General features: G+C 31.3%; 2 protein-coding genes across 4 annotated transcripts; one reads left to right on the forward strand and one right to left on the reverse strand.

The window, feature by feature from the left end:
* LOC107927316 (5-formyltetrahydrofolate cyclo-ligase, mitochondrial) lies at positions 1 to 3,244 on the reverse strand. 3 transcript variants are annotated; one of them, XR_001692415.2, is made up of 8 exons: positions 2,802 to 3,244; positions 2,535 to 2,675; positions 2,278 to 2,427; positions 1,361 to 1,402; positions 1,027 to 1,072; positions 637 to 707; positions 243 to 502; positions 1 to 136 (listed from the first exon to the last, which is right to left on the reverse strand). XR_001692415.2 is itself a non-coding variant. In XM_016858385.2 (7 exons), exons 1-7 carry the CDS (start codon positions 3,118 to 3,120, stop codon positions 366 to 368), a joined length of 906 nt encoding a protein of 301 aa, XP_016713874.1. In that variant the 5' UTR covers positions 3,121 to 3,244; the 3' UTR covers positions 1 to 365. The 3 variants fall into 3 exon arrangements, 1 of the variants encoding a protein (XP_016713874.1); XM_016858385.2 differs by having other exon boundaries at positions 1 to 502; XR_001692416.2 differs by lacking the exon at positions 1 to 136 and having other exon boundaries at positions 244 to 502; positions 1,001 to 1,072.
* Positions 3,245 to 17,122: 13,878 nt separating this feature from the next.
* On the forward strand, positions 17,123 to 21,233 carry LOC107927307 (uncharacterized). Its single transcript, XM_016858376.2, has 6 exons — positions 17,123 to 17,758; positions 18,007 to 18,218; positions 19,204 to 19,483; positions 19,584 to 19,669; positions 19,755 to 19,846; positions 20,405 to 21,233. Exons 1-6 carry the CDS (start codon positions 17,462 to 17,464, stop codon positions 20,626 to 20,628), a joined length of 1,191 nt encoding a protein of 396 aa, XP_016713865.1. The 5' UTR covers positions 17,123 to 17,461; the 3' UTR covers positions 20,629 to 21,233.
* Positions 21,234 to 25,593: the final 4,360 nt, after the last annotated feature.

Genomic DNA, 25,593 nt, shown 5'->3' on the forward strand with positions numbered 1-25,593 from the left:
TGATCAAACTGAAATAATCTAATTAAAAATTACGAATAAGTCAAGTGACAAACTAACCTCAATCCTAAATGATCTGAAATCAAAATTGATTCAAAAATTTTAGAAACTCCAATCACCCGAACTAAATCGACCAAATCTGAAATTAAGCCGTCCCGCACGATTGACAAGTTTAGGTTAAGTCTGTTTCGTCACATCCAATTGAGTTTCTTTCCAGTTATAAGAAAAAGTTAAATAAGACAGACCTGTATATTTTCGAAATCACTTGACTTATTATGCTGACCATGCTTCATTTGTTCAGACGCCAGCCTCCTATGAGCTGAAACGCAATTGTTATGCCATTGCCAGATGAAACAAGACAACTTTGCTCACTCACATCTCCTCAAAGCAGCTCCACTTATTGGAATGAACCCAGCAGGAGATACAAGAGCATCCATGGGAATGTCAAATGGAGTAATTGGTATCCCTCCGTCCTCAATAATTTGGACTGAATATGACAGTGCAACTGCAAAAAATAATAGTCAATCAAATAAAACAGTATAACATATTGCTCAATTATATCGATGCTGCAATCAGGTCTTTGAATCATCTATAATTCCTATCAAAATTGAGTGGACATCCAGCATCAGTGGCACTTACCAAGAAGGGGCTGCTTCCATCTCTTCTTCTTTGTAAGCTCTTGGTAGTTCTTCAGGAACAAATCATAGTAACTTCCAGACATTATCATGAATTGACATAAAGGGAGAAACATAAGAAAGATTGTTTATAACCACAATCACAATGAAAACTAAAATAGAAATAGAAATATATAAGTTTGTACAGAACTTCTATGGTAAACACTTCACGCTCGTGCGCTGCCAGTCATATAGAGTCTAATAATCACATATTTATGGCTGAAGACAAGAACCATTAAAACCAATATAGCAAATAGAACCATACAGACTGTAATTACTATGATTCTTAATGATGCAATGCAAAATTGAATAACAATAATATAACCAACCAGAAAGTTGAAAAGTGTTAACCCACCCCCCACTTCGGCCCAAACGGCTTCCGGATTTGTCAAATGCAAGCCCTGAAAGAAATAGAAATGAAGTGAAAGTTTTTGCATGCACTCCCAGCAGAAAGTGAAATGAAGCACAATAAGAAAAGTGAATATAGATATAGGCACTCCATGGTTTGCTTCTTCAACTCTTCATCATGTCTGGATGCTGGGAATGTTAGTTTTTTCCCCTCTTGTCATGCTGTTTTTGAGGGAGAGGTATTGGCAATTATAAATATGAAAGCTACAACATAGGCAAAAACTTTGCATCGAACTCTTCATTGATCGGGAAACATCGAATTGGACAATGAAGACAATTACCAGGTACTATAAACAGGTCCACTGGATCACTTGCCTGCATAACTGCACCAGGAACTTCCAAATAGTTAGCAGCCTTACTAATGCACAAAAATAAGTCAGGCTCACAACGAAAAGTTATATGCAGCATTTTCCATGAAGTAAACTAAGAAACAGGCTTGGATCATAATCCAGGTTATGTCAAAAAATTAAAACTTTCAATATTTTGAAGCTCAAATAGCAAAGAACTGGTATTGCCTAGAGTTCAGACTCAAAAGGTACTATATATATATATATTGCTTTTTTTATTTTCATAACATGGATCAGCCAATGCACATCCTGAAGACAGAAAAAGCATCTAGTCAACTTGTCTACCTTAAATCCACAAGGTGATGTGGTGTTACGAATATTAACCATAAAAATATTGCTGCAATGGCTGATAAATAGAGCGAATATGGTTTATTGCTCTGAAATACATCTCTTCTTATAAACACTTAACATGAATTATTTTATCAGAACTCAGAAAAGCCATTCAAACAAGCAGATGCTTCAATTCCTTAGTCCAATCAGAAGCTGCTAGCTATATAACTCTGTACCAAGATAACTGAATTTAACTGATTAAACTTAGAAAGGCAACAAGAGACAACTAATGGTGAAATGCACAATAATACAAACTAGGTGACAAAATCGCTTTGCAAAATAACTTGAAGAAGAAATTGCAATGCACTGTCTTAGGCTTAGCTGCCCAACCCATTTCCAATCTTAAATAACAATCCATGCACCCGAAGAAATGAAAAATAGACAAGCATCATTAAATATTCATACTAGATAATGCATAAGACAGCTATGAACATGAAACAATTGATGTTATGGACCTTGGGAAGGGTAGGAACGCCAATTTAACAAAAGAAAAAGAAAAGCAAATAAGGAGAGTAGAGCACCGTCTTCACGTTGGTTCCCATCAGAATCTACCAAGGCTGGTTCCAATATGTTCATTGATTTTTCAATAAGATCTTTAACACTGGATATCATCAGCATTTTCATGTTGCTATTCCTGTCCTCCACCCGTGGAACATAAAGTTTCTTCCTCTCTTCAAAGTTCAAAGGAAACAAAAAATAAATAAATAAACAACGTACCAATCAAAATCTAAATCTAAATCTAAAACTTAACCCATCAAAGAAAAACAAGAAAATAAACCTTTGGCAGAACTTGACAAAACTTCCGAGATAATCCTTGAAGTACCGACTTCGAGTAAAGCAGGGGAACTTACGTACGCACATAAGCTCTTACTTGCTTTGAACCATGAAGATTCTACAACAATATTCTGAATAGCATTATCTGAAGTCCAAAGCAGAGAAATCCCCGATGAGACAAATGACCGAACACTTCAAATGCAATCAAATAAATAAAGGAGTAAAACTTCAGTTCATATACATACATATATGTATTAATTAATATACCTACCTTCTTGTGATCTCAGGATTGGGTCCATGTTTTTGAGAGCTTTGCGTACTTTGGATCTAAGAGATCGTTTTTGTTCGAAAATGGCATCCAGTTCATGGGGATTGACTCCAATGCCGTCTTTGTTTATGGCGGCCATAGTGCGGGTTAAGTTAGCGGCAGAAGAGCGGATGGTTGGGGATGGCATGATGTGGGGGTGGGGGTGGGGGTGGGCAACTAGCGCCACCTCTTTTGCCTTGGAAATTAGATGAGTGGATTTGCGGTGAAGAAACATGCTTTGCAGCTTGAGTTTGGACTTTGGATAGCAATCGATGGCGCCCATTTCATGGTCGTTGGTGGGCTGCTTTCCGATGGTTGATGTTCCTTGGGTGGTTGGTCAAGGGAGATTTGAGCCACGTAATAAAATAATCAGTTGCTTTTTTGGGTAAACTGCCTAATTAGTCACTAAACTATAGATTAATTTTCGTTTTTATCACTTAAAAAGTTACAATTAGGTCATTAAACTATTCAAAAATTTCATCTAAGACACTAAACTATTCAAAAAAATTTATTTAAGTCACTAGCATGTTAAATTTTATTTAAAAAAATTTCACTAGCGAACTTGACACGATCAATACAGTGCACAGAGGGAGGCAAAATTCGGTCATTATTTTGCCAAAAGCATACAAAAAGGAAAAGAAATTAACAAAAGGAGACTAAAGAAAGAAGATAAAGGGCGGGTTTGGATGGGCGGTGTGTTTACTTGCAGTTAGTATAAAAACAACGATGATAGTGTAAACAATAAGTAAACTAAACGCACCACACTCTACCGCTCATCCAAACTTACCCAAAATCGAACGACAATTGATAAAAAGCGGATCGCGCCAACAGCCACAATGAAAAAAGGACCAGCGACTAAGAAAAGAGAAATAATGTTTCGTTTGCCTATGAATTGGCCTTGATTATTATTTTTGTTGATACAAGCAATTTGATTATGGTTTTAAAGGTTTGGGATAATGTTCATTTTAATTTAGGGTTTGCTTTTAGCTTGAAGTAATTTAATATTTTAAATGAGTTTGATAGTATAAAATAAATAAAAATTACTTGTTAGATTTTGATTTTCCTTAAAAGGGTTAAAAATAGTAAATAGAAAAGAGTTAGTTATCATTTAATAAAAAATACATCATGTAACATTCAATATCTGACCCAATCGTCAAATTCGAACTTGTGATGTCACATTACGTCGCCGAAATAACTCGAGTTATTATAACACAAATACATTCAATTTAATCATCAAAATAATTCTTAGACATGCATGTGTAAACTCATTGATTTCATTTCATCAATTACGGGGTTATAAGGGTTAATTTCAAAGTTAGGATTCGAATCCAAACTTAGAAGTCAAATTTCAAATTCATGTATTGAGATAAGGGTCTCCATGTCTCGATACATGTCAAATTATTTTGGGATTTTTAGCTTCGAAGTTAACATGTCTTGAGACACTACATGTTGTGTCTTTAGGCAAGGTCCTTTATGTCTCCAGACTAGGTCCCGAGACCAACCTCCCATATTTTACTATTTTTGTTTTGATGTTCAAATGTAACGAAACCTAGATCAGGGCAAAATTAATTTAGCTTCGATGTTATTCTGTCTCGAGACAAAGACTAGACTTAGGAAAAATTGTCTCGAGACTTTACAAATATGTCTTGAGACCTACACTTAAATGCAAAATTTAAATGGAATTTGTTCTAGCGATCTTAAGACATGTTCTTTCTATTTCGAAACTCAATGACCAGTTGGTCAAAATGTTGCACTTTTAAGTGTCCAAAACCTTAATCAAATGAACCTAAACATACTTAATATGGACCACAAAACAATTCATCCAATTAACCTATCTAAACATGTTCAAATATTGCCAAATTATAACCTTCAATACATCATTACTAAACCAACCAATTTGCACATTCAAACATGCATAATAAAGCATAATTATGTAGTAATCAAAAGATAAAATTCAACCAAAATAATATTATAGGTCACTTACCAAAAATATCAAACTTAAGTAACAAGCCAACCAATCTAGGTACATGCCATATGACTTCAAATCATATATATACATACGAAATAGGGTCGTAATGACTTCAGAGCTGAGCTTGAGTGTTCGATGCTTGATTGCGAAATTTCTTTAACTTTATCCAAGACCTACGCACAGAAACAAATAAATCCATATGGTAAGTAATGTATACTCAATGGTGCTAGCATAACTCGAATTCAATTATAAACATAACAAAATTTAAATAACATAACTAACATAATACTCAAGTAACCAATTAACCATTTCATATTAATATCAAAGATATACCGATAGTTTATTTATCATTTTATCTTATTCTCAATAATGCTTTGCTCAATTTCTCTATATAACTTTCGATGCACCCTTAGGGTATTTGCATCTAGTTTAACATATCAAAATCATGTTTCATGATAACATCAATATCTCATTTCAATACAATAAATGTTCAATATATCATTTTTACATTATAATCCCTATTAACCAAATCAAATATATCAATTCACCATCACACCACATACGCACAGAAGTGCTAATCAAGCACAAATGCATCGATCCCAACAATCACACAAGAAAACACTTGCACCCACAAGGTATTTTAAGTTGGTAATATATTCTCGACCCCCAAGATATTAGAAAATTATCACAATATGTACGCACATAGCATTGAATCTCTCACCTAAATAAATACAAATCTTATGAAATGTCAATTATACCCGTGACTCTATCTAACAATGCTAATAGGGCAAGTATCATCATTATTAATCATATAATATCATCAAACATATATATCTTCAATCAATCAGTTGATCAAAATTTACCCAATCAAGTATATATGTTCCTGTGGAATACATTCTTATTGATAGTTATCATTCTCGAACATATAATATATTTAAATATTTAATGAACTCGAGTTATAAGAGCACAAACCAGAGTATCTACTCGTCTATGGCTTTGAATTTCCCTTTGTCCCGGAATGATCTTGTGTTGTCGTTAACTACGAGATTAAATCAAAATATGGAAAATTCATTCAAATACAATTCAATATATTATATACAAGAATGCATTTTATTTGAATTAGTTCTTAAACACCAAATACCTAAAACTCATTTCTCACAATTTACCCAGTCGAATTTAAATTCGGCTTAGTAAATATAGTACAGGGACTTTCTACAACCATTATTTATTATCAAACCTCAAGTTTTCATCTCTTACAATAAAGTCCTTAATTACACATATTTAATTATATAAACATTGCTTAATTTTAGTCTAATTCAATAATTTTCACCAAAATTTCAACATAAGTAACTATGATCTTAACTACTATTAACATGCATGAATTTAAACATTAAAACTTTAAAATTCAAATTATTTACTAATTCAACTCAATTAATTCGATCTAAAACTGAAGTTTACGAGACCATTGAAAATCGGGTTGTTTCACATCAATATTCAAATTAAAAGATCAATAACAGGTTAAAATTTCTTATATTTTATTATTTGAGTTTATCTTGTTTATAAATTAAATTCTATTCATAAATTGGTTGATGTCAATTGTGTTTTTGTTCATTGTAAGCATCTTGCTTTTAATTTTTGATTCTATTATGAATAATTAAATACTTTGTTTTCACATCTTATTCATAGTAGAATCAACTCATGCCAAACACAGGAAATGTTAAAACACTCCCACAACCGGATGCTAATTCCCTGTAGCCACTGTTGAAAAAAAGAAAGACATTAGGTTGTCATGGTTATAGTATGGTACAAATCAAAAAAAGGAAAGCTTCCATTACACCCTACCACACCTCTACAAAAACATTATGCTTTGTTATAAATTATAACAAAATTCGGAATGAATGAACATAGAAGGTTTTATGGAGATCAATTAATTAAATGAGGTTCATTCGACTCATTTGAATTGACCTAATTCGTGAAGCATATGAAAAAACCTATCTACTTGAAGCCTTGATCATTACGTATTTCATATGTATATAATATTTGTTTATAAATGTTTAAAATGTAAAATATAACTTTTTATATAAAAGTAAAATTAAATTTGTTCATAATTTAAATTTTATACATATTAAATAGTTTAATTATATTTAGAATTTAATTTTAAATAACATACTAAACAAATTCTATAATTCAAATTTAATATTTGATTTTTAAGTAATTAATTTTCAATTTATCAAATAACATCTTAATTTTTAATTTTTTTTAAAATAAATTACACAAGAAGTCAACTAATTATTAATAAATTTATGTTTTATTATGAAAATTTTAAAAAATTGTTATTTTTTTTAATTCGATCATTAGATACTATTAACGCACTAATAGAATGATAATTTGACGCATTATTTAGTTGACCAGGACTATTTTAAGCCACCTAAACACGCCAGATCAGCTTTATAATATCCACCTATTTTCCTAGTATATTGTAATCCCTTTTTTGTTTTAAAGTTTAAACCTTAAAAATCTTGTTTTAACTTCTAGTTCGTTTCACACAACTGTGAAAAAAAGGAAGAAGAAAATGTTAGTGCAGAATTTTGGTGAGAAAAATCTCAAACACACGAATGGAATATGAATAACAACTTGAACAAAAAACAAAGCAATAGGACAAGGTTTATCAAACCACTATCTTTAAAGTTCTATTCGCCCCCACCTATACTCGGTGTGCAAATGAGTTTCAAGCAAATGACCTCGAGGATATAATGAAGCCCGGCGACTATTTGCATTTTATACTAACGAAAACAGTCCACTGAGCATTGAGTAAAGTATAACAAGAAAATCAATTTCTATAAGAAATTTTTGCAGTAATTCTTTATAAAACAATCTAATACGAATAAAAGATTGAGGAACGACTGAAAGAACTTTTCAGAATTTTTGGTATGCTTTCCAAATGATATCCCACTCCTATTTATAGTATTTTTTTTTATGTCTCTATTCATAGCTACATAACTTTCAATAGATTTTTTTTGAATAATCACTATTTAAAAGAAACATAATTATTCAATTAATATCTCATAACTATTCAAGTAATATTACTTTATAGTTATAATTCTTTGTTAAAAATAAAGTGATATAACTCTTGATCAATAACCAAAAGACAGTAAACCCTTTCATTTATAGCTTTTTGGACACTATAAATATTTGAAAATGTTCCAATTGAAAATAAGAAGAAAAAGGCTAGAAAGAGAGAGAGAAAGAAAGAGAGGCTAATCAAAACCCATTCAACTGATGCAATATTTCTCTTTTCTTTATCATCTAGTAATAGGCATTTTAAATTGAATCATATGGCTCAACATCAAGATCTGGATTATCGTTTGTTCCACAATCTATTAGAACAAGAGTTTGGAACAGAAAAAGTAAAAGCAACATAATTGCTCAAGTCTTCATCTAAATCAGTAAAATCACTAAACTCTTCATCACTCCCAGCACGTGACGTTTACTTCTTTTTTATAGTGTTAGCACATTCAAATTGAATGTGACCAAAAATTTTGCATTCGTAACATTAAACTAACCTTTTCTTGGGCTCAAAAGTATCATCAATCACATTGATCTTTTTGATACAGTTGTTGCTCTTTTCAGCATCTGAATTTATTCCCTTAGAAAATTTTTTGAACGAAATAATAAGTGAAGCTAATTGTTCCTTGATCTCATCAATAGATTCTATAGTTGTAAACCGACTATAGGATCACCTTCACGTGTGTCTAGGTGATGCGTATGATTTCATTGACATTAAGATTCATTGTGATAGACATCACGATATCTTAGGTCTATCTCAAGAAACCTATATCAACAAATTTTTAGAAAGATTTTGGATGAAAGATTGTTCACCAAGTGTTACTCCTACTATGAAGGGTGATAAATGCAATTTGAACCAATGCCCAAAGAATGAATTTGAAAGGGAGCAAATGAAAAACATTCCATATGCTTTTGTTGTTGGAAGCCTGATGTACTCAAGTCTGCACAAGACCTGACATTGCATTTGCAATTGCAATGTTGGAAAGATATCAAGGTAATCCAGGTATTGACCACTAAAGAGCTATAAAGGAATTTTTAAGATAACTTAAAGGGATAAAGGACTACATGCTTACGTACAAACAATCAGACAATTTGGAGGTGATGGAATACTCCAATTCAAACTTTTCCGGCTTTACATATTTATGTTTGCTAGCGGAACTATATATTGGAGGAGCGTCAAGCATACCTTAACTGCTACTTTTACTATGGAGGCTGAGTTTGTTTCATGTTTTGAGGCTACCTCACATGGAGTATGGTTGAAGAGTTTCATTTCTAAGCTTAGACTTGTGGATTCGATTTCTAGGCTGTTTATGATATATTGTGACAATTTAGCTGTTGTCTTTATGGCTAAGAACAACAAAAGTGGAAGTCAAAGTAAACATATCAACATTAAGTATCTAGCCATAAGGGAACGTGTTAAAGAAAAGAAAATGGTCATTGAGCATATTAACACCAGGTAGATTTTAGTTGATCCTTTGACTAAAGGCATGCCACCACACAAATTTAGGGATCATATTATCACTATAGGACTTGTTTGCACCTTGTAAATTTTTGTTATAAGAATGATTATACATAAACAATGTTAAAATTGATGTTTCTCAAATTTTGTACGCACGTTAATTTGATTATTTCGAGAAATATCACTAAAGTTTGGACCTGGAATAAACATTAAGTTTATTCATTGAAAAATTTAGGCTAAAGCGTCGAGACATGATATATTGTGATACTTGGAAGATACTGCTCAAATTCTAAGAGAAAATATTGTCATGATTCATGCATTATGTTTCAACCTTAAGTATTCATGGGCAATACGAATCAAATGAGAGAATGTTCGAACCGTTATTGGTACTTGGGTATAACCCCCACATTTGTTGCTCATTCCCACTTTTGCTGCCCTCAACTTCCACATCTTTGTATGTGAGATAGTGGGATATGTAGTTGGTGGTTTTTTATGGTGAACCACCACTATAAATACCAACTAGCGTAAGGTTCCTAAGCACCGAAAAATAGAAAACAAAAAAAAAATCATCTTCTGATGTTTTCGAGTGCTTAAAAGATTTTAATAGTTTTCAATTTTCGTACGGCTAAATTCAACGACCTCGTCGGTGGTTCAATGTGCTCAATAATGGTATTATAACTTTTGGATTTTGGCATTTGGTTTAGGTAATGACTGAAGGTATTTATGTATGATACTTTTCGCTACTCTATATTGTAAATCGCTATTCATACTAACATATAAAATATTTTTTTTATTTTTAATATATTTTAGAAATAATTAATTTGTTTTAATCAACAAATAAAATTTAATTAAAATAAAAATAATTTATATTATTCATTTTTATTTTACTTGAATTGGTGATTCATACTTTCTATCAATATCTCTCACACATTTGAGTGCATTTGTTATTAGCCAAACTAACAAACAAACTTGATTTGTCATTATCCAAACTAATCAGATTTTCAACCAATGAACTTTTACTTCTACTCTTATTCCAAATTTCTGAGACAATCGAATGGGATAAGAAAAAGACAGCTCCTCCCAACACTAAAATTCAACCGTACACGTGTTCAACCATCTTCATTTGCACACGTGTTAATCTTTAGCTTCCCACCAATGCAATGCCACTCATCTCAACTTTTCGTTCTTTTCCCAGAAATATTCATCTCAATCTCTTTTCTTTAATGTTAAAGTCTTTGCAAAATAACAAAAAATCCAATTTATTACTATTATTTTTATATTTTTAACGTTAATTTTACAGTTTATATTTAAAAATAATAATTAATTCTCTCAATAATAGTAATTTTAAACTTTCAATTTTACATCTTTCTTTAAAAATATAATATATTTTAATATTACACTCTATCTTTAATTTCATTTCATATAATTTTTTTAAAAAAATTATATCTCATAATGAATTTTGATCGTTTTAATTTATAAATTAATTATTATAACCGCTTAATCTGTCTCTTTTTTACCCAAAAAAATATGTCTCGAATTAACCTTTCATTTAAATTATTATTATTATCTTTTAACTTTGAAAAATCACAGTAACAATAGAAACAAGAAAAATAAAGAAAATGATTTGGTTATTGTTTTCTACTCCGAGTCTACAGCCAATCGGTTTCATGGGGTATGGAGAGGAGGAATTTCAAATTGGTCAGATGGACTAAAAATATTTCTTACAACCCTAATTATAAATAATTATTAAGAAGAAATGTTAAAAAGTAAAATATAATATTTCTAAAGTGAAATCATCTTTTCACTATACTACCCTTAGGAGCACTGAATGTAAATTCCATTTTTTTCCCCTTCCTTTCATGTTCACGCTATGTTCTCATTTTCCGATTCTAATAACTTGAATTAAACTAACAGAACCCTATTATATTCGTTGATTTTCTATTAAGAATATTCAAAATAATATTTAATTTGATTAAAATTATATGTTTGGGTTAGGTTTTAACTTAATTTATATTACTACTATCAGTTGCACTATCAATTGTAACTCACTTATTGCATATTGTGCAACTTATTTGATGGTATATTTTGATATAAACATCTTGAATATTTGATCACATTTTCTCAGATATTAAGCAACAATTAATTAGATTGTGGTTTTCAATTGAGTCTTAATTCGATTGTTGCCAGTATAGAAAGACGTGGGTTCGAGTGCACTAAAGCGTATTATCCTCCTATTTAAGGTTTGGGGATGGGTTATGGATAATTCTAGACATTGTATTAAAAATATCAAATATGATTAGGACCTATAATGAGATTAATGTTAAAAAAAAGAAAAACTAGATTGTTAAGTTTGGGATCTTTTCAAGGAGTCCTGCCCTAGTATGATTTATTTACCTTCTTTAAGGAGATATTAGATTTGAATAAATTAAAATAAAAATGATCTGTTTTCATTTCATGCCTTATCAAATACTTAATTGGGTGCAATTTCAATGACATTATTTGATCATGAGATTCACAATCACAAGTCTAATATTACTTGATATTAGAAAGAATACTGATTTGTTCATTAGAGGAAATTGTTATAAGGTTTATTAATTGTGAACAAATTGTCTTTTTATCAATTTTTAACTAAGTCAAAGGGAAAAACTTAGTAGGAGAGTGAGTCTTTATGAATATATAAGAGTGAGATTGTAACATGGTAAGTGGGTTGAGGTTAAATTACATATTGCATTCTTGATTCATAGTGAATTACTCTTTGGGCAAGACTCAATAGACACAGGGAAGGGTTTCGAATTGCCTAACTAATTCTCATGTTCATTGTCTTTACTTTCTTGTTCTAGTTAAATCTTTAGTTGCAACTTGCAATATAATTGACCAACATTTCAACACTAACAATTGAATTATTTAAATTAAATGATTTTTCAAAAACATTAATAAGCACTTCATTAACGCATTGTAACACCTTAAAAGTTCTAGTTAAACACATGACACTATTCTACTAACTAATACAATGAATTTACGATAAATTTGAAAATATAAAGAATTTATTATGGAAATAAAATTGATTTTTGGATATGAGAATTAATGAAAGGAATTTTAAAAGTGAGAATGTGACAAAAAAATGACCAAATCACAAATTTTGAGAAGCCTGAGGACTAAAATCCAATTTGACCAAAATGAGAAACACGAGTTATTATTAATTAATTGACATATGAATAATTTATAATATGTATTGGTGAAGTGAAAATCACTATTGGAACCAACTTGTAAAAGATTTGAAAGTTTAGGGTCTAAATTATAAATTTCCCATTTTTGCCAAGAAATGGGAAAAAATATAATTTCACAATTCATGGAATTATATTAAAGTTTATATTTGGATTGGATAATTTATTATTGTTGTGAAGAAATTGTAAAAATAGACAAAAAGAGGTAAAATGGTAAATTTTTCATAGAAGGGTATTTCAATAATTAATATGGAAATATGTTATTTTATTTATGGAATTAATATGGACTCTTGGATATGATCAACTTAGTGTGATAAAATGTGGACCACAAATTTAAATTGGGTGATGAACTTTGGCCTTAGGTTATTTTAGTGTTTTTTTTAATATTAATCTCATTATATGTTCTTATCATATTTGCTCTTTTTGATACAATGCCTAAAAATACCCGTAGCCCCTCCCCAACCCTTAAATAGGAGGATAATGCACTTCAATACACTCGAACCCACGTCCTACTACACCAGAAACAATGACAATGACAATCGAGCTAAGACTCAATCAATAGTTATTTTAGTGTTTTAAATTGGTTAAAAAGGGATGAAAACACCCCCAACCATTTTGTAGCAATCGACCACACCATTGTCATGTGTGCTCTCTCCTTTTTCTTTCTTCCTTGCTTTTTTCTACTTTTCTTTTAAAAAATCTCATCACCCACTTTGAGATTTTACTATAATCACTTAGAAAACAACCACCCTAAGCTCATTTCCACTATCAATCTCTCAAATTTTAGTCTAGCGTTTCTTGGTTCTTGAGAGAAAAAGTTGAAGTTAGAGAGAGGATGATTCGTCAAGATAAGAAATGGTAATTTACATCTCTCCTAACTAGTTATTTGATTTTTGATGTTAAGTGAAAGCCTAGAAAGTTGAGAAAGGTCGAAGTATCATGGCTATAGATTCTCCCCTCAAGAGACTCAAGGATGAGCATGGATGGAGAGTAAGCTTTAATGAGAGTGATGAGATGATGATGGTTGATGATAATGGTGATGACCCTTTAGTGAAAATAACCACTATTGCCAACCATGAAATAAAAAAGATCCTAATAAACAGTGGCATCACAGGAGAAGTGCTACACTAAGATGCCTTTAGCAAATGGGATTTGAAGAAAAATAATTGAAAAAGGTTAGGCCCATATATGGGTTCACCAACCAACCCATTAAGGTAAAATGGTCCATCCCACTCCCAGTCACTTTTGGGGGAGAGAGAACGCACTGTCATGAGAATGATGAAATTCCTGGTAGTCGATCAACCTTCAACATACCATTTCATTTTCGAATGTTTTTCGATGAAGAAACTTAAGGTGGCTCTAGCATCTTTCTACATGAAGGCAAAATATTCCACCTTAAGAGGGACTAGGATGATGCAAGCAGATTAGTGTGTGGTAAGGCAATACCACATGGTGTCATTATAAATGACATGACCCCAACGATAATGAAAGTGAATAAAGAAATACCTTATACCTAACACCCAAAGAGACATGTAAGGTGGCAGGTACACACAATAAAAAATGCATTTTTGGGTTTGGAGAGCTTAGATACCATATGGAAAATAAACTAATTTAATACTAAGCTATTTGGGGAAATAAAAATCTTATGCTTGCAACCTGACAAAGGAAAGAGAATAACTTAGATCTTCTCCATCATCTCGAAGCAATAAAATGTTATTTCAAAGGAATGTTGAGAAGACCTTTACATTATTTTCCACGGATATGTCGAGAGAGGACCTGAGGATGATAGTGTTAGAGTATGCCCAAAGACTAATCATGAGATGATTGTAATCACTTACTCGTTTTACCTCATTTGTTAATATAAGACATTGCCATTGTTATTTCAATTTCTTTTTGTGTGTGTGTAAATAAACTGATTAATAATAAACTCCTGAGAATTATATGATTATTCTTAAAAGGTCCTTAGTCAAGTATTATTGTGGACTTGGACACTAATAATGCATTGAGACTAATGTGTGGTTGATTGATGAGAAAGTGTTGTCATTGACATAGGGATGTCAAAATTAACACATGAGTATGTGTTAAAGAACAACATACTGGACTAACCCGCTATGAGTATGTTTATTAGATTATTATGTAATAGTCACAACATTACTCCTAGTGATAACTATGTATATAATCCATAGACTTGAGATCATCATTGTCCCGACATCGTAAGTTGTATATTTTGATATAGTCAAACGTCTACTGTAACAAGTTGTACTATAAAGACTAATATTAGATATGCCACAATCTAACAGTGGGATATGATTGATTAAGATATGGTTTGTCCCTCCTACGTAATGGGAACAATATTTTAGGCCACTTGATAGAGTGAGACTAGAAATGCATGGCCATGCTTAAATAAGTTGATATGAGATATCACACTTATTTGTTTATTGTAGTCTACTCAGAATATCAAGAAATATGAGATTGGACTATGCAAGTGTGATTGTTCCATGACTTGTGTCCAATCTAGATATAGAGGATAAAATGATATAATACATAAAAATTTAGCATGAAAAGGTTATGTTGATTCACGACTTCTTGTAACTTGGATAGCAATGATGCATTGCTAGATGCCATTCATTACTTGTAACATAAAAAATGTTCTTATATTACTACTAACGTTACAAGAGCCTATAGGGTCACACCCTATGGTTGAAACGAAAAGAATCCAAAAACAATTGGTGTTATATTTAGCTGTCACATGATTTAAATTAATTATTGAATTAATTTAATTTAAAAATTAAATATTGAATGAATTATGTGTATAAACTTGTTGTACACGAATAGAGAACACAATTAAAATTAATATATGAATTTGATTCATATAAAATTCTAATATTAACTAAATATAGTTTTCCAAAATTATTATAATAAATTTGGTCAAATATTAAAACATAGAAGTTAATATTCTTTTGGAAAGGATATAATGTTTTAATAACTTTCCATATGTTTCTCTAAAGGGATAATTTCGTTTTTAATATGTGATATTGAATAAAAGGAAATATGATCCCGAATGTGTTTTAAAGTTTTTGTAGTAGAATTGAGTATAGAATCTAGTAGTTGTTTTTACTCTAAAAAAAAAGTTCAAAGAAAATTTCTTTTGTTGTTTGTTCTTTGACTGGGTGGACTACGTAGAGGCTAAGACACTTTTGTTGCAGCTTGGATTGGCATCATTCAAAGGGATCCAATCAACAACGTTATTCGTCACTTTTTAGTTTCAAAAAGGTATATCTTCAACCCTATTTCAACCCAACTCATTCCTCGTACATGGATCTATAGTTGATGATTGCCGAAATGATTTTTCTACTACACCACGGGGCGTAACGGTGATCCAATAAATGGAGCATTCCCTAAAGGTGGATTCTAATGCCAAAGTTGTATGTTGAAAGAAAAGGAATTTCACCCCAAGATAGAATAGTTGCGATAAAGAAAGAGATTTAGAAGTTACTTGCAACTATTTTATTAAGGAAGTCAAATATCCAGAGTGGTTGTTTCACATTATCATGGCCAAAAATCCAAATGCCAAATAGATGTGTGCAACTTCACAAATCTCAACAAAACTTGCCTTAAGGATAGTTTTCCCTTACCAACTATTGATTGGCTTACGAATGCATTCGTGGGTCACAAATATCTAAGATTTGTGGATGCCTTCTTAGGGTATATCCAAATACCCTAGGATTGTGAAGACCATGATTGTTGAGGTTCCCTTAAATTTAAAAACAAATAGTCATTATGGTTTGTTAGGATTAGAAGAGATTAAAGGAAAAATATGTGAAATTTAAAAATGTGTTAAAGTTAGTGCAGGATCATATCATCATGACCAAATAATTTAGTGCAGGATCATATCATCATGACCAAATAATTGTCGTTCAAATTCTTCCGTGATTCTCGTAAAAGCTAAGGGACTTCGACACTTGTGAGTATTGAGGTACCCCTACTAAAAACACATATTTTGAGAAATAATCTCAAATCTTCCGTACTTTAGGAGTTAAAATTTTCTCTACAATATTCATATAAAAGCCAAACATGTATGTTATAAAAGGTTAAAACTATTATATCTAATGTATTTTTTGGTACCTTACAATATAAAAGGTTAAAATTATGTGTGAGTATTTGGTACAATAATATTGTACTTTTTTTATCTCATAAGTAACTTTAAAAAAATTGACACAAAAAAATTATTTTATTATACTCCTATAAGAGACTTGTTAACCCATTAGCCTTATATGTAGAGTCTAAAAACCCCATGATTTTGTACCAAATATTTTCCCCAAAATTATTATCTCTAATGTTTTTTTGGTAACTTACGAATTAAGAGAGGGGATTATACCAATAGAGTTTAAACCTTAATGATTGATATGCCAAACAAAGAATATTAACCACTACTCTATTAACTATTATGTCAAATATTTATCGAACAAAATTTAAAATTTTTTTTACAATCACCATATTAGTGAGGGGATGATAATTCCATAATTTCATTGAAAGGTAATAAAAATATTCTGAAAAAAAGTATGGGCGAATTTCATAATTTTTAAAAAATATGATTTCATACTTGTAAGAATGGGAGAACCCAAAGCCAAATTGTGATGTGACCAAAAGAATGAAAATTATGGATACACTACTCTGATTTGTAATTATCGCATCATTCGGTGCCTGTTTTAAGCACATCTCTTCCTTGCAACATTCGATTACCTTTTGTGTTTTTTTCCATAATTACATAGACCATTTTGCCCTTCATCTTCCCAATTAGATCCCGTTTAACTGGTCTGCAATCCTTTTTTCTTTGATCCGCAAAGAGAATCAGTTACACTTCAAATTATCGAAAGGAACTTTTCTTTTTGCTTTTGTTTTAGTTATGTTGGGGGCAGGATTGGAATTCCGGAGAGTTCGTGGAGAAGATCGGTTTTACAATCCACCCAAGGCGAGAAGAGAGAATCAGAATCAGCAAAACGATCAACTGTGGAGGGATCAAGCCGATGTTTCACCGAGTCAATCAAAGGATAAATCCAAGTCTGACAAAGGGATTGCTTCAACTGACCATCCCAAAGCGGTTCCTATCCCCGCTTCCGAACCCATTGTTTCTCCTTTGAGTAATATGGAAAGGTTTTTGGAATCGGTCATACCTTCCGTCCCTGCACTCTATCTCTCTAAGGTTTATTCTATCTCAAATATGATACTATTTTTTGTACTTCTTTTGTTCAAATTAGTTTTCCTTATACATTTTCTTTTCTTTTTGAAGTAAAAGCAGGAATTTTTTATGTTGACGCTGTTTATCAAGTAGTGAAACTAGAGAACGACCTTGAAAACGTGTGAATAATAAAATTTTGGTGTAACTTTTAGGAGATAAAAGAGTATTTCTCTGTAAAACTGTGACTGATTTTTGAAAATGGTGTGTGGCAGACGACGATGAGAGGGTGGCGGACGTGTGACATTGAGTTTGAGCCATATTTCGTGTTAGGTGATTTATGGGAGTCGTTCAAAGAGTGGAGTGCATATGGAGTAGGTGTCCCACTAATTTTGAATGATTGTGATTCTGTTGTTCAGTACTATGTACCTTATTTATCCGGTATTCAAATATACTCCGATTCCAGGAAAATGTCTGCCAAGTCGAGGTAAATTACGCATTGCTACCATTGAAGTTTATTCTGAGTACACTTTTAAACTTGTGGGATATTAGTATGTCTATTTTGTTCTATTTATTTGTTTATTTTATGATTTTCATTCTTTTTGGTTAAGAAGACTATGGGATATCTTATTATTAATTTAGGTTTGGACATTATTCTTAATGTGGATTTTGATTAAGTCCCTTGTTTTTTCATTGGCTCTTTATGGTTGAATGATTTCTGTATTCCATGTTGAGGGCTTATTTCTTGCTTCGAACAGAAATAACACTTTTCCAATCTATTCAGTTAAAGCATGATGCTCTTCTCGGAATGTAATTAACTGCAACCCGTAACTCTGAAATTTTGGTTCTTACACTCACATTATCTCAGGTTTCCTCTGCTGCATTACCTGGATTTAGTTGTTCTTTTGGCTTCAACCTTCTTTTCCTTCTGTTAAGGATGATGCGAATATGCCATGATGAGTAAAAATAAGTTCTTCACTTTGAGTCCTATCTCTTCCTTTCTGTTGCAAAATCCTTTTTGTTGTGTCCCAGTTCCTATTTAATGCAAAAAGGCGATGTGCAACGTGAGTATCTGTTCTATGGTGACAATTTTGAAGCAAATCAGTTACTGTATCTTAAATAAAACTTACACACTCCTGTATTGTTTGTGGGAATATCAACATAATGATTTGTTTTCTGTTCATAAATTATCAATAAAAATGTTGCATAGAGAGTTGAAATGGTATACTTGGTACCCAGCTCACGACACCTATTTTTTCTTTATTTCCCTCTCGTTTCATTTGGGGTCCAAGCAAATGAGTTTGCTGTCAATTTACCCCTACCCTGCCTCCCCACACACAGAACCAACCTATTTTTTTTTTCTGGCTTAGTTGTTTGTTTGCAGTTGTTCTTGTTAGATTCTTGCATCAAATTTAAAATGTTACAATATATTTCATGTTATGTTCTATAATTATTGATTCACCTTATGATAGGCAACCAGGAGAGGATAGTGATAGTGACTTTAGGGACTCAAGCAGTGATGGTAGTAGTGATTGTGAACCTGAAAGAGGACCAAATGTTTTGAGAGAAAAAAGAAATCACATGGCAAGTGAGATGTCTCTTAGAATGGAGAGATTGTTCATGGGAGACCAGCAGATGCTTCAAGAAGACTTCTCTAGTGATGAAGGTGAATCTGTCAACTCTCGGAGTTGTTTAATTTTTGAGTATTTTGAACAAGACACTCCTTATAGCCGGGAACCCTTAGCCAACAAGGTTAGTGTGCATTTCTCTCTTCTACAGCAGAAGGCTTTTTGATGTCTGGATCAATGCTTCTCACTTTTGGCCAGCTCCTAAACTTAATCTCTGGTAGCAGATTGCAGATCTGGCCTTCCAATTCCCTGAACTGAAGACACTAAGAAGCTGTGATTTGTTGTCTTCCAGCTGGATTTCTGTGGCATGGTATTATTATTATTTTTTTGACATCACATTTATTTTGAAACTTGTTTTTGCATATTTGATATTTTTTGTTTTGAAAATTTTGTAGGTATCCAATTTACAGAATACCTACTGGGCCTACATTAAAAGATCTAGATGCTTGCTTTCTGACTTATCATTATCTTCATACACCCATAGTAGGTAATATTAAAAATCTCTGTTTAGAATTCTTTTTCCCCAATGTGTGTGAAGTCGGAAAATGATTTTTTTTTTGTTTTTTTAATAAAGGAAAATGATGCTAGGCTTTCTTGTTGAGTGATCTTTTCTGGCTTTTACTTGTAATTGTTAGTCTTTTTCATCTCTAACAAGCTTTGTGAACTGCTGTTTCAAATGGTGTCGAGAGTTGCTCATAATGTGCCTAACTACTTGTAAATTTGAGTAGTAGTTCTAAGCGTTTTAAGAGCCTTTTTTTCCCCTCTTCTTCACATTTCCTCAAAAGTTAACTGCTTAATGAAAATTTTGCTTTGTTTAAACTCAGTTGTAATTTTCGTTCATTTCTTAACACTTTGTAGATAGAGATGTCTTTATAGCAAATATTGTGCCACTGAATATTTACTAAAATACTGATTCATAAGCTGCTGTTTTATAGACTTACCATTAATCAGAAATGGTTTGTGCATGAGTAAGTTTCTGTAGCATCCATGTATTGACAAAGAAATCTGTATATGGTTTCTTTTTATGTAACTTGTCATATTTCAGGTGGACGGGCACCGGCCATGACATGTTCCAATGACATGGATGGTCTTCCAAAGATGTCATTGCCTGTTTTTGGTCTTGCTTGGTACAAGTTCAAGGCTTCGTTGTGGACACCCAACGGAACAAGTGGTTGTCACTTGGCAAACCACCTCTTTCAGGCTGCTGACAGTTGGTTGAGACTTCTTGAGGTCAATCAGCCCGATTTCACATTTTTCTGCCGCAGGTGATACTCAAGATTTCCCTGTAATGGTAGTACGCCTATAAATACCAGAGCGGAAGTGCAATCATTACTCTATCAAACATCACCTACAAATTATAATACCTCTGTTTGGGAGGTCAAATTCAAAAGTGCAATCCGGGGTTATTGTCATTTGTAATCATTTATAAAAGAACTGGGGAAAAAATGTATGGCTCAGAATACTTGAGGATGAAAGTGGAGCAAATGGTTTGCAACAAGGCTTTAGAGGAAGTGAATGGAGAAAGCTTGTACATTAGAAGCTGATGGAGAGCTGAGCATGAGCCGAGTGTGAAGTTGGTTTGGCCATGCTCTGTGGATATGTTAGTTTCATCCGTCCTTAGTTTTGTTTTCATTGTTTTTATTTGAAACCATGGATGAGTTAAGAAAAGCGGGGCTCCTTTTTCTCCGGTGTCCTGATGATCAAAATGTTTTACTTGACGACATTAAAAGGGGATTTTGGTATGTTGGTTGTTTGAGCTATCCATCCCTCGCGTGTTTGTAATGCTAATTTTGATTAGTAATTTATAATCTCTGAGAAAGGGTGTTTTAAGAGAATGAATACTAATGACAGATGAGTGGTTAATTGGGGTTGTATGCTTTGAATAATTTCAGTTAGTTGTATTAGGTTTTGTTTCACTATGAACGGCAATGGAAATGAGGTGATGGTTTTAAAAGAAAGTTGAGACCATGCAACTGCTGGTCAATCTTTTCCATTGCCAGGGTCGTTTTATTATTCAAATATTGAGTGATCGGAGGCAGGAAGGAATTTAGGAGTGGTTTGTTTTGGAAGGTTGGTGAGATTAAAAACAATTGTAGTAGATGAGATATATTGTTGGATCATGATTATTAGGGACATTAAATTAAAAACGGTATATAACTTTTAAATTATTTCATTAATTTTATTAATAAAAATACTATCATAATAGTTGTCTTTTATTGTTAATCTGAAAAACAAATATATAATTTATAATAATATAAGTATGACTTTGGACAAACTTTTCAACTAATGAGCAGTCTTTATTGTTAATTATATTATTAAATTAATGTCACTATAATAACTTATGTGTATTATTATGTAATAATAATAAAAGTAATATTATATTAATGTGGAATTTATTAATTACTTAAAAAACAACATGATATATTATTAATTGTATAAAGTAAAAATAATAAAATCCAAGTTTTTTTAAATTTAAAAATATAATTTTTATATAAAAATATGGTAATAATTTATAATGGCAATAATTGTATAATTTTACGCGTTTAATATTTATTTAATATTTTAAATATTATATTTTTAATTGTAACAATTAAAATAAAATATTTTTTTCAATTCAAATATTATAATAAAAATTTTCAAATTAAAATGCTTTTCTTGCTCAGCAGAAAATTAAAATTTTGAAAACAGACTCAATTTGTGATATTTATAGTAATAAAGCTTAACCAAATTCGTACTTGTGTTTTCAGCTTAACGAATGTTCTTTGTTCCCGAATTTCAACTAAACAATCTTCTTCGCTATTCTCATACCACGAACTGCTTCGAGTGTGGGCTCGAATTAATTGAATTGAAACACAAAACTACAAAAAGTTTTATCTCATTTTGCGGTGAAAACGAAAATTCTTTCTTCTTAATAGAAATTAGTAGAATTGTTATTCTAGAAAAACATATGTAATAGTTGATCATAAATTCTATCTATTTTTTGCCAGAATAACAATCTCTCAAAGTTGTGTTAATAACTCTATCGGTACTATCTATTTATAGGAAGAGAAGGTAAAACCCTTGTTCAATTGTAATGAGTTATTTCAAATAGAAAAATAACATCCTACCTAGAATAGGACTAGAGTGGACAACACACCCTAGTATTCCTATTAGGGTTACCACCCCCTTCATGTCTATGAGGAATTTTTGGGCCTCTCTCACATCGGGTCTAATTATGAGTACTTTTTGAGCCTTTTTGACCTAGTACTTTGTAATGTGATCCAACCCGATTCAATTTTTCTATTTCCCAAAATAAAATTTAATATTTATATATAAAACAATTTCCTCATCCCTATTTTATCCCTAGCAAAATTTTGATGATTTTACTCCTGGTAAAATTTCGAGAAATATATTCAATATTTCACAACTTAACATGTTCACTATGACCGGATTGTTTATTTTTATTTTCGGTCTTCAAAACAGTCCAAAAACATAACCTAATTCTTCCCACCATTTTTTAAGTAATCCATATAGGATTGCAAATGGATCATTTCCATTTCCATTTCCATTTCCATTTTCATTTTCATTTTCATTTTCATTTTTGGAAACCTACATTCATTTTCAAATGATTCCATTTCTCCGTTTCGGAGAAAACCATAATAATTCTTGAATGTTTCTCATTTCTTTTTTTCTATTCATTCCGTTCATTTCTATTCAAATATGCAATTCATTTCTAGTTCCAATGAGCTACCAAAGAGACCGATTGGACATATATAGTTGAAGCTCAAATGATTTATAATTAAGTTCCGGCTTTTCGCCTATTAATTTCATTTAGTCATGAAGTTGTTCCACTATAGTATCGTGATTGAGCTCTCCTCAACGACATACCATTACGAAAGCAACTACTCAGTGCTCGCCCAATGACCTTGTCATAAGTGTGTTACCCTCATAGGACATCATTGATCTCTTTAAGATAATATCCGTTCTCCAAATATGATCCTATTTTATCTAATGGTAACCATTACATATTCCTTCATGAAAAGTCAATCACTATCAAATAATGCTCAAGTCATCCATCACAAAGACAGACGACCTATGGCCACATTTACTTTTCATCAACCATGTAATGCCAATGAGAGTATATCATTTACCCATGTTTTGGACTATGAATTCCACTGTTGTGAATGATATTACATACTCCAGAAGTCGTACACCCAACGCTTTAGTTTTCAGTTCCTTATCTATTTGAAGTCAAGCTTTTAAAGTGTACAAGTCACGCATACATAGTCTGCCATCCACTTAGGATTTAGTTATGTCACACTATGAATGTCACAAGTGAATAGATCCATAAACGGGTTCAAGATCTAATCTACTTGAGTCTTATCCGATGTACTATCAATCCAGTCAGTCACATCTATGTCTCTATCTTCTGGAAGTCATCCGCTTTGATGCTCAAAATAAGACATCTCCGCAATTAGACTTGATAGATAACATATTAGATTTTTAATTGGTTTGCTCATTTCCGATTAGACTAAGGACATGTTTAGGTTCGTCTACTAATACAAATTGTCTTTCCATACCACAATCCGGCCACGTAATACCGCTTAATATTAGTTAAATACTTTTAAATTTTATTAAATAACCACCCACATCCACTTAAAAAACTATCTTTCTTATTTTTAAGTTTTAATTTATTTTTTCTTCCAAAATATAATTCTTTTAAAATAAAAATACTCATAAATTTTTCGTTTTTTTCTTAAAAAAAACTACATTTCCATTTTTAAGCTTAAATTTATTTGTGTTTTAAAATATAATTTCTTTTTAAAAGAAATTACTATTTTCAACCCTAGAATAGGTTTGATAAATTCCAGTTTAATATATCGCCACTCAAAGTTTATTCAGAAGCAAATAAGGTTACAAGAATTTTTGGGTATAATAAAACGACAATTATTTGATATATTTTTAATAACTCTAGAATTTAAAAACTATATATCAAATATTTTTAATAATTTTAATTTTTTTTAAAAATAATTTTTATAATATTTTTGAATTTTTAAAATTAATTAATTATTTACATGTATGCCACGTTAGAAAAGCTAACAAATGTTAACTTCTCTATCTATTTTGGGATGATTTGACAAACAACAAAAGTTTAAAAGCTAAAAAATATGAAAAATTAAATTGAAGGTTAAAATGACTTATTTGAATAAAGTTTTAGGGCAAAAATTAGTGATTAGCTATTATTAATCATGTTTCACATATCTTATAATTATTCTTGTGTTCTTTTTCTACTTACTACTAGGAGTTGTCTTATCAAGCTGTATATATACATACGAGGATAAAAGCTTAACCTTTAGTGTTGTCGTTATAGTTGATCGGACTTCATTGTCAACATAATTTAACGATGGCAGAACTAGATGATTTTATTAGCGGTTGATCATAATTGTGCATGCTTTAGTAGTTTTTTTTTTTGGTATTGCTAATATTGCAGTCTTTGTTGTCCTAATCTCTCTTTCACTAGGCTCCTCATGATGAACACAACATGCAACTATTAGAATGATGAGATTTCTATTATAGTTTTTATTATTTGGTGTATTTTCCTATTTATACATAATTTTTATTGTTGTGTTGCCATTCTAGCTTATTACTCCAACTAACTTATATGTTGTAATGTTGTTTTTGACTATTAGTGGAATTGATATTTCTCTCTAAAAAAGAGATGCCAACAATAATAACTACTTAAATCATGAATTAAACTCTCTGTTTTTTTTTTTGGAATCACGTGGTAGCATCAATTAAAAGGCTCATGTTGAATTAAATCAAGTAAAATAATTTTAAATTAATCGATTTCATAAATTTTATTTTATCAATTACTATATTCAAGAGTAGGGGTGAGCAAAATTCGATTCAATTCAAAAAAATCGAAAAAAATTTAAATTTCAAGTTAAACGAATCGAATTATTCGAATTAATCGAGTTATTCGAGTCAACTTAATTTTTTTTCGAATTTCGAGTTCGAATCGAGTTGAGTTTTCTAATTCGAATAATTCGAATATCAAACTATAATATTTTACATTTTTACCCCAAACTCCCAACTTTTTTATTTTTCCCTCAAAACTTTTACTCCTTCTCACTTTTCCCCAAAACTTTTACTCCCCTTCTATCTCAACCCCCCATCTACCCAAAAATCCATTTCCCACCAAAATTTTACTCTCTCATTTACTTTTCTTCAAAATTTTACTCCCCAAAACCCTTA

Source organism: Gossypium hirsutum, chromosome A12, assembly GCF_007990345.1.
Source record: "Gossypium hirsutum isolate 1008001.06 chromosome A12, Gossypium_hirsutum_v2.1, whole genome shotgun sequence".
In the NCBI taxonomy this organism is placed as follows: domain Eukaryota; kingdom Viridiplantae; phylum Streptophyta; class Magnoliopsida; order Malvales; family Malvaceae; genus Gossypium; species Gossypium hirsutum.